The sequence below is a fragment of the Dermochelys coriacea genome, chromosome 3, assembly GCF_009764565.3.
Source record: "Dermochelys coriacea isolate rDerCor1 chromosome 3, rDerCor1.pri.v4, whole genome shotgun sequence".
Taxonomy (NCBI): Eukaryota; Metazoa; Chordata; order Testudines; family Dermochelyidae; genus Dermochelys; species Dermochelys coriacea.
This window is the reverse complement of record NC_050070.1, coordinates 58,786,470-58,797,342: the sequence shown is the minus strand read 5'-3', so window position 1 is coordinate 58,797,342 and position 10,873 is coordinate 58,786,470. Positions and strand designations below refer to the sequence as shown.

At 39.1% G+C, this 10,873-nt stretch overlaps 1 protein-coding gene across 1 annotated transcript in view; it reads right to left on the bottom strand.

The window, feature by feature from the left end:
- Positions 1 to 4,691: 4,691 nt before the first annotated feature.
- Positions 4,692 to 10,873, bottom strand: part of CD109 (CD109 molecule) — a 139,868-nt gene continuing 133,686 nt past the window's right edge. Inside the window, exon 33 of the mRNA XM_038397201.2 lies at positions 4,692 to 10,312. Within this exon, the coding sequence (XP_038253129.1) occupies positions 10,107 to 10,312 (206 nt within the window). The 3' untranslated portion in view covers positions 4,692 to 10,106. The remainder of the gene's footprint in view (positions 10,313 to 10,873) is intronic.

Genomic DNA, 10,873 nt, shown 5'->3' with positions numbered 1-10,873 from the left:
TTACAGAATGGTACAGAGATACTGCCAGTAATGTGTCCTAACTATGAAGTAGAGGCCCAGTAATTGTAAATATGAGATTTACAGCAGTTTCATAGGATGTAAATTAATTAGCATCTCTCCCTCCCTCCAGTACAAGGAAACACATAAGTATATGCTTAACTTTAATAGGCTAGGAAGGGGAGCGGAGAGAGTGCCTGTTTACCAATGTGATGAACACATATTTCTGAAGAAAAACATACATTGTTTTCAATTTTATCTGTCTAATTAGACTGGTATTTTTCGAGCTGGAAAGTCCATTAAGAGGAAAGGGGACAAGAAAAACACAGACAAATTTAAAAACAGAAAGGGTAATTTATTATTGAATTAGAACCATATAAACAGGGTTAGTCATTCTGAGCCTCATACAGATGCAGGCTTGTTTACAAACCCAGAGTGCTGGTTGAAAAAATATCAAAAATGGCTGCAGAAAGCTGGCATGCTGGCTGAATAAAACAGGGCTTTTGTATTGGCTCCTGCAGCAATCACAGGCACTTATTTTAAACCACAAGCTCGTCAACAAAAACAAAGCCAAAGGGCCAGAATATGACTTGAAGGTACAGGCCTGCAAGGGGGATGGTGCAGCGATGCCTTCTCGCAGATCTTGCTGGGGTGCAATGTGAGCAATAGCTCAAATGCTTACAGGGGAATTAAAAGTGTGTGCAGCACACATCTCCCTTCTGCAGCCAACCACCAATACTGGCCAGAGGGGATGAGGCTAAGCCTCCACGCTCTCCTTACTTTCTCTGGGATGGTCAGAGCCGCAGTGCAATCCTTTTACTCAAAGGGACTTTAATTCTGCCTGGCTCCTTATACCCTCCTTCCCCACTTCTGCACTGTGCAATGGCCAGGCACATTAGACACAATACTCCTTGTTCTCGAGCAGCAACCTGAGAAGCAACAGCTGCTCTAGATTTTTAGGGCATCTTTCACAAATATAATTGCGCTTTACAATGGAAAGCAGTGAAGTCTAATGGTTAAAGTCTGATATAAGGCATCTGAGGTTCTATTTTGGCCCTGCCACACTGTCTCTCTCTTTCTCTCTCTCTCTTCTCTCACCTGGGTCATCTTTCTTTACCTCAGTTTGCCCATCTATGAAGTAGGTATAGTTATCTGGCACAGGTGTGAAATGAGGTGTAATAACAGAACTACAGTTAGCTAGAATAAAAAATGCTTGAAGGCAAACTTGGAAGGAACTAAAAAATCAACAATATAGACTTCATAGGTGAGTTAAACAAACTGAAACCAAATGAGGAAAAAAACTAGATTCCAAATGCAGTATGCTGTATGTAAAATACAAGATACAAATTAGAAACAAAATGTAAATTGCAAGCAGGAATATAAACACAAAGCAAGTTCTGTATTTAAATAAATCTATTCCATATTGCAACTGTTTGATCAAATGCTGGCTCTGGCCTGGACCAATAGAATCATACCCAAATATCATGGAATCAGAGGGACTGAGAAAAAAAAAACTTGTGGGCTATTCAGTCTTTTTTCCTGCAGAATTGTCCTCTATTGTCATAGACTTTAAGGACAGAAGGGACAGTTATGATCAGCTAAGTTGACTTGCTGCACAACCCAGGCCAGACAATTTCACTCAGTAATTTCTGCAGTATAAAAACATAAGCTTTGCCATTTTGGATCAGACTCAAGGTCCATGGAGCCCACTATCTCTGATAGTGGCCAGTACCAGATGCTTCAGAGGAAGGTACAGAAACAATCTTCCCCCGCATGTTAGATTTTCTCCTGATCTCTGTTCGTCAGAGATTTATTTGACGCATGAGGTTTAATATCCATTTAATAAAATTTGCTGTAATTAATTATGATTCGCTTGATGGTATGATCAAACCCAGTAACGTGTGGTTGAATTAGAGCACATCTCTATGAAAGTCCTGCCTCAGTGTAGGGGGCTGGACTTGATGATTTCTCAAGGTCCCTTCCAGCCCTTCATTTCTGTGATTCTATGAAAAATTCACTCTATTTTCTTAGTTCCTTTAATTGTGCATTTGACAGGGTTTTTTATGTATAATCCGTTTCACTGTTTTAGCCCCTATTTTGTGAGTCTTGCATACAGCAACTGGGGAAAGAAAAACATTAAATAAGAACATGCCCACTATGGCTGTTTTGATAGCTACAGCCTGTTTACATGGCTCAAGTTTCCTGCTTCTGAAGGCTAAGAGGAAGATTTCTCTGGGGTAGGCATTGTAGAAGACAGCCATAAGTCTGCCTCCTTAGATCCCCAGGTAAGCTCCGCTGTGAGGTCATACCATTGTCAAGGCCGGGGGTGGGAGGGGCACGTCAAGGGCCAGGGCCACAGCATGCAGCTATGCAGAGATTCCAGGCAGCCCTCGGACCCGAGGTCAATCCAGGGAGGCTGCCATAATTTATACTGTCCCTCAGGGCTGTCTAAGCCAGGGATCTCAACCTCCAATCACCACAAGGGCCACATGAGGACTAGTACATTGGCCCGAGGGCTGCATCACTGACACCTTTTCATATAAAGGTACAAAAGCCTGCCCCCAGCCCCACCCCCATTCCACTCCTTCCATGAGGCCCTGCCCCTCCCCTGCCTCTTCTCACCCTTCACCGCCCTGATTCCAACCCCTTCCCCAAAGTCCCTGCCCCAACTCCACCTCCACCCTGCCCCTATTCCAACCCCTTCCCCAAATCCTCACCCCTGCCTTGCCTCTTCTCCACCTCCTCCCCTGAGCGCGTGGCTCCCTGCTCCTCCCCCCTCCTCCTTGAAAGCACTAAGCGCCGCCAAACAGCTGTTTAGTGGGGGGAAGCGCCTGGAGATAGGCAGAGGAGCGGGGTGGAGGGAGCTTGGCGGCCCACAGGAAATAACTCCGGGGGGGTGGAAGGGGTGCAGGGAATTTGGCGGGCCACAGGAAATAACCCCATGGGCTGTGTGTTTGAGACCCTTGGTCTAAGCTATACCGGGAGCCACTCCAGAGTTTGTCCACACTGCAATTGAATGCCCACGGGGCCCCAAAGCCCAGGCTCCAGCCTGAGCCATAATGTCTACGCAGCAGTTTTACAGCCCCACGAGCCCAAGTCTGCTGATGTGGGCCAGCCGCGAGTGTTTAATTGCAGTGTATTCACAACCTTTAAGTCAGTTTAGCTCTTCCACCTCTTCCTCCATCTTACAAGTGCCACACGGAATCTTACCCAAACTACTTTGTGGTAGATGCAGGTCTGCACATTCTAAGTTCTTGTGCCCACACAGTATGTGTTGCTTGATAACAAGAAGATCAAATGCAGTACTAAAAGGAACAGCTTTTGAATGCTAGTCTTTGGCTCTGAATAGAATGGCAACAAGTTGGAATCCAATGGTGTGTTGATGGCATAGGGTTAGCAATTGCCTTTAATTATATGTGCTCATCTCCCATTGCCCATAAACTGTAGTTGATCAGTTAGTTCTTTGTCCTACATGTTGCAGTAGTCATTAGACTATTCTGTTCATGCTAGGATCAAAGCAGTACAACACAGACAGAGAACAAAATCAAAATTACAGGTACACAAACTAAAACAGGAAAAAGATGATTTGCAGAGCATGTACTTTAACGCATAAATATGGTATCCACTGTTTTTATAAACATTCCACAAATTCTAAGATCACTGTCTGCTAAAGTTCTCATTGACCTTAAAAATTACCACTGTTTACTTCCCAAAGTACTAGTAATGAGGAACATTTAGGCATTTGGGGGAGGGAGGACTCAAAAGGCAGACATTTGGCATTAGAAAGATAGAAAAATACTGTAAAGACAATTCTCTTGGGTTTGAGAAAAAAATATTTTTAGAAAACTGAAAACTACGAAACCAACTACCACTCTGGGGATGTTTCTCTCTGTTATAAGAAACAAATTTGTAAGCATAAGTTATGTGTTAAGGATAAGAACAGAACTAAAAAACATATGGGGAAAGGATTAAGCACAGTATTTTAATTATTTTATTATTAATCTTCTCATAGTGGATGAAAATATCTTCAGCCCTGCAACATTTATACACATGGAATGAAAATGCAAGAAATAATTTTCACATATTCTGAGTTTCTCTAATCATCTACTGCCATCTGATGGTAAATATGTTTTTCGTAAGTTGTTAATTATCCCAGTTAAAGCTCCAGATAATATATTGTTTTAAAACCAGCACTGTGTTTTTGAAAGCTTTGAACTGATCTGGTGGATTCATTGATTTTTACTTCCAGGACAGCTCAAGTTTAACAACTTGAAGTTTTAACTACTTTCAAAACTAAGGACTGCTTTCAAGCTGGTTGTAATTCCCCTTGGGAAAAAAGTTTTCTAAAGCATGGGAAATCTGAAAAATCAGCTGAATTAATTCTATTATTATTTCATAAAACACTGTAGTACAGTGTAAGGATTGTATTGTGTTCCCTTGCTGCCAGCATAAGCCCCAGTCCTGCAATAAACTCTGCATGGGAAGATCCTTGCACCTACTCAAAGAAACAGTATCATTCATGGGGCTCATTATTAGAACTTAGACCCACATGCAGTGAACTCCATATGGATCTGTTTCTGTTGAAAACAATGGCAACACTCCCACTAATTTCAGTGTGAGCATGATCACATCATTGTTGAATTATGTCACCATAGCAGAATTTCTTTGGTTAGAATAACTAGGCAAACAACTTGTCAAAAATTAATGTACTCTTTAATAGAATTTCCAATGGGCATCATAATTTGTATCTGAATAAAAATAAAGCAATTTTAATCTCTAAAATTCTTACATAGACTAGTCTATATTTAATCCCATAACATAAACATAAACACCATAAAGAACTTATACATTTCAAAAACCAATTGGCCGCAGTCTGCACAATAGTTTAAAAAAGCAAAGATTTTGTTTTAGAAATCTATGATTTGATTAGAAGTGAAAATATGCACATGACCTCAGTCTAGATCAAAGCAGATACTTGCCCATATCTCAAAGCAACAAGAGTTCTGGAACAATTGGCTATGGCCTCATACCTAAATCAGTTGAGATGCAATAGACCAGGACCAGATTACAAGTAGTAGGGAAGAAACGTTGTGTATATCTGCCTATACTATGCTGTTCTTTAGCCAGTGTTTTTATAGTTCCTTATTTACATTAGCATCAAACTCATCTAAAATATTAAAAACCACAATAAAAACTGATCCATAAAAAAATGCCTGACATGAGAGCTGAGCATTGTTCATTAAGATTTTGTGATCTTACCAAGAAATACAGAAACAAATGCATTATGTAAAGCTAAAGAGAATTCTTCATTCAGCATCTCTGGTTATACATATATAGTACTATACAGTACAGTTACAAATTAACACTTTACACATCAGAAATCAAATAGTGACAACAAGAAAGAATATGATATTTGGAATGGTCAGATACACTAAGGCTATCAAAATTCATTGCATAAAATATTAGTGCAATGATGTTGCAAAATGGCATACAAAATCCAAATAAACTTGCTCTAAGAAGTACTGTTGAAATCAAACATATGGAGCCTAATAACTTTTTTACCCAGGGGGGAACTAACAAGAGAATGGATCAAGTAGACAATAACTGCTGTTGTATTCTCATCCATAAATTACTAGGGACATATCGTCCTTGAAAACCTTGAAAGCAGGATTATGGGTAAGTGCTATGTAATTTAATATGGATTAAAACAATAGGCTTCTATAGAAAATATAAATCTACAGAATTCAATTGACTAGCAAGTAAAATCCTTTCCATATGTTTTTGGCCCATCCTATATAAATTCTTTAACAGGGATATAATTCTCTATTAAATTCTATAGCTTCAAAATGATTATACAAAGGTCATTGTTTTCTTTTAAATTCTATAGTACTTTTCCATAATGCTGTAGTTAATAATATTCTTCTACCATGTTCCAAAACAGGCAGGAGAAAAACATAAACAGTATAAACCCTGTATAAAGGGAGAATGTATCTATAGAAAATGTAAGGGCCACATTAGAAAAGGATAAACTATTATGATGGCCCAATTAAGCAAAATACAATAAGAGTGAACTTGACCTCTCTCCTCAGAGTTTGAGATGGAAAAGGGAGCAAAGTAGCCAATAACCTTAGTGACTTTAGTCTTTCATACAGTCAACCCTTTACAAATGTAGCTCTCATTTTACGAATTCTGCAAATTAAAGCTATTAATATATTACATATTCTTAACAGACTATTCTTCCTACACTGTACTGTAGTTACACCGTATACACATACAGAGTCCCTGGACCTGTTTAAATCCATTCAGGTCAATGGGTTATGGCATTCTGAAAAGTGTCTAAAAATGACTGAGGTGCATAAACTCCATTTTCAAAAGTCACTTAGGAGCCCAAGTACCACTGGAAGTCAGTGATAGTTAGGTGCTTTTCAAAACTGTACCTTTCAGCTAGATCTCTCTCTAAGGTGTATTACAGATGTTTGTATGGCGGAGTCTGACAAACTGTAGTCCCTGTAGTGACAGAGGGGTCCTGGCTGGGAGCCCTGGCAGTTGAACTGCCCCCGTGGGCAAACTCCACAGTCCATGTATAGTCATTATAAAGTACTCACAGCTAAGAGGAAACATTGCCCAGTTGACTCTACAATGATATAATCCAACATATACAAGCCTTCTATATGAGATACATACAATATTTTGAACATATGGGTCCAAAATCTTCCCTCAGCTATCACCATGCAGCTTCATTGCTTACAGTGAGATTGTATGGATGAAAGTGAGGGTAGAATTTGGCCCCAAATGTTTTAAATACATTGTATGGTCACTTCTGGGAGCTTCAAAGAATACTGAAACACGCAATGTTTTTCAAACGCACAGCAACCGTCAGACAACACACAACAGGACTCCTGTTCAAAAGCATTGTCTTAACAGTGCTCTTCAAGAGAGTCCACTACTGTGACTGCCTCAGATTCATCCACTGCAAATATAAAATACAAAATAGGAATACTTACAAAATTATCCCATGACTCTGATACAAAACTAAAGGCATTAGCTATGAATTAAAAGCAATGTGGTGATATCATTCTTGTCAATGGAGTGTACAGATTAAAGATCCCTCAGAGTCAATATTCTGTTTTACAGGGCAAGTTACATGTTGTGCATGTTCATGCCCCCACCAATATGCTTTAGTGTGGAGACAGATTTGGATTTTTTTAATGATGTCCCTGCTGTACATAAAAAAGGACTGTTCATATACTGATCTTGACACTTTTCATGACAGAATGTGCATGACTGATGCTTCTTAGTGTTGTTCATTAGATAGCCAAGAACTGTTTAAAACATGCGTAGTTTCTGAGAAAACAAAGTTAAGTGAACACTAATACAAGCTACACAGCAAAAAAAATTAGACAAAAGCAATCTGAACCTGTGTTTCTGGAGAGTATTTGGGAAGCTACGATTCACTGCAAAAAATTCAGGGTTTTTTTCCCCACCATCTTCTGATAGAAAGTAGTAATTCATCTCCAGTACATTTCCACTGGAAAACAAGCCTCTTTCTCATAATACTAACCACATATCAATTTTCCTCTTGATAGCTTTATGTACAGTACAAGCCAAAAGTAGCAGGCTCTGTGTAGTGGAAATTTAGATTAAATCTGAGGAACATGACATGTCAACAGACCCAATGGCTGCCCACCAGAACCAGATTGTGAGGTGAAAGAAGAAGTGTTCTTGAAGTTCACCAAGTCAGTATCTTCCAATACAAAGTGCAAAAATAACTTCCACAGCATACACTATCTGTGACTGCCCATGCTCTATACATGGGACCAAAGAGCTGACTGATAAACTGGACTTGGTAGGCATAGGAAGCAGAAGAATATTTATTCCAGGGTCTTGGTTTCCTATTAATTTTGGGCCCCACTAAACAATGGAACTTCTCACAGATTCCAGACCTTTATCCAGGAGCATGGTATTGTACTCAGAAGGAGCCTCATTGATTTCAATGGGTAAGGTACAAGTGAGACACAATCCAGCTCAGAGTAAAATACTATTCAACTACTCAGTGACCCGGATACAACACACATCAAAATCAATGGGAAGGCACACACTGACTACAATGGGCATTGGATCAGACCCAAAATGACACCCCACATTTATGAAAAATTGTAAAAAGTTAACTCTCTCTCTCTCTATATATATATATATACACACATACACAGGCTTTAGGCAATTTTTGAATATTCCTAAGCTACATTTTGATTTTAAAGAAACTCTCAACAGGTAACACCCTGTTCAGAAAATCCTTATATCCCTCCACACAATGCGGCTCTGAACTAATCCCTTTTCTTTAAAAAATATTACAAAAATATATACATTTTAAGCAATAGCAAAGTTGGATGAAAACAATACTCAAGAAAGTCAAAATGATTCTGTCAATTAATTACACACACAGAGACTTAATACACAAGAGTGTGTATGAAGGGCAAATAATAGCCGTAACTTTAAAATTTTGTCTTGTCTCTATTTCTGTCACAACTGCAGTTGCTCTGTATTTATAGTAACTGTTATCATTTTGGTTGCTTTAAAAAAAAACAGTCAAATTAAATACTATGGACAATTTTGGTAAGGATGGGATGGGGGCATAACTATCCAACAAACAGGTGCTCACAGTCATAGCAAAAGCAGAAACAGCTCCCTATCCTATCGTCCAACTCTGGCAGAACTTTCAAAGACTACACATTGAATTCTACCTGAGTATGGAGTGCAGATTTAGGCCTAAATGCAGGTCCATAATCTGAAATAAGGAGCTCCTACCCCCCCTCTCTGGAGTCCCAATCTAGTAAAGTACTGAAGCATGGGCTTATATGCTTGAAGATAAGCATACACACACACACACACACTCACTCCACTTAATCTATTCCTACAAGCCCTTCCTGCAGTCAATAATGGGAGTTATGGTTTGCAAGATCAGATCGTAAAACTGTGCAGCAGCAGGTGTTTCTTTGCATAGCTGTTGCTGGCTAAGGATGCCTGTATCGTTAACATAAGGAACACAGGCCCGAGCACCCCTGTTTGGTTGGCCAATGCTTCCTGTAACAGAGGTCCTCCAGAGTGGCTTTTCTACAAGGCTCAAGGACACCAGAACTGGGTCAAGCCAACTTTGATCCTGGACTCTTGCTGCTATTCACAGGTTTGCCAGTCAGCACCTGTGTAGCAATCACATTTCTTTGCCATTTCCCAGAGTTCAATGGCTAGATCATTCATTATGAGGAGGGAAGTTGTGTTTATTTTTTTTTTTTTTAGGATATTCAGAAATAAAGTCCCAGGGTAGAGTCCCTGCTTGCCAAATTTCACTGTAAGAATCAAAGCCATCTTTCAATGTAAAGAGTATTAAAAAAGTCTGAAACCTTTGAACAGCTTATTTTTAAAAAATATGTAACTTACAAACTGGCAAAAGCTCACTTCTTTGCCATGATAAAAAGATTTGATGGTTTTTTTGATTATCAGCCATTTGTGAACGCATCACTTCCTGGCTCCCATAACTGCTTTGTAGATAGCTCCATTTACTTTTCCAATTGTCCAATCATGAACTTGTACAATGGAGTTCAGTATCAATGTTAAGTAGCCTTAGGTGTGCAGAACAGAACTGAGCAGGGTACTGATACAAACCCACAGTTATGCTTACTGAAAGTCAAATCAAAGGGGTAGATAATTTTTCTGAATAATTCCAGAAACTAACATTATTCCTTAATGTTTAACACCCGTCCAAAAACAGTAAACAAAACAAAAATAATGCTGAAAGGAGAAAAAGAACATTTGGATAATAGAAAGTTAGTCTTAATTGTTTTCTCACTTAATCTAATTCTGTATTTCTTTAGAAAATGTAAATAACTATAGCATGAAAAAAAAGCATTTAAGAATTTGTTAAATTTGTCCAGTAGAAACACACAACATTTTTCTGACCCAGCGAGTTAGCCTATGGGCCCAATACTGCTCCTACTGAACACAATGGGAGGCTACTCTCTGATATCTCTGGGTGATGCTTCAGCCCTTATTAATATAAAACTTTCTTTGGGTGATTTATGGAAATCTCAGAAGTGCTACATAAACGTGTCTTCTTACACCATCCAACTCTGCAGCAAGTCTGCCTGGATCACAAATAATAAGCAGAACAGGGAAATCGCTGAAAAGTGCTGGTGCATTCCTGGAGAGCCATCACTGGAGTCCATATCTCTTTTGCAAAGACTGCAGTCATTTTCACAGAAGACACAAGATGTCAAGCCTTGCATCACTTCTGAATTGTAGCTTCTCATTGCTCTTCTCCCTGTCCAAAGAGGTTAGTAAGCATCAGCTTCTGATCTTAATGGAAATCATTGTCAAACAAACAAATATTTAGCCTGCATTTTCATAGCCGTTTGAGATATTTTGTTCAGGTTTCTTTCTTAAAATAAATACTTGGGATGAACCAAGCCACTGAAATGCTATGACTACTAGTGGAATCTAGAATGAAAGAGGAAAACAATACTTTTAATTCAAATCCATCACCAGCAGTTGGCCAATGCTTCAGAAAAAAATAATAACTTACAGCTGTATATTGCAGCTACAAACAATAATAGCAAAGAGATTATTTAACTTCATAGGGACCAAACACTAATGCAGACTGGGGCAAATACTGCAAAAATTCCTTGTATTTGCTCAAATTTAGACATGAATCTTTGCCCCTTTTTATGTTCACTTTCTGCCATCCCTGAAGTTTTTGCAACGTACTTGCACAAACCCTTACAAAAAGGTAGTTTGAATTGCACATGTTCAAGTGTCCACAGTCACAGAGAAAACTAGGGCTGATTGGAAATCTTCTGACTATTCTTCCACTGGAAAATGCCAA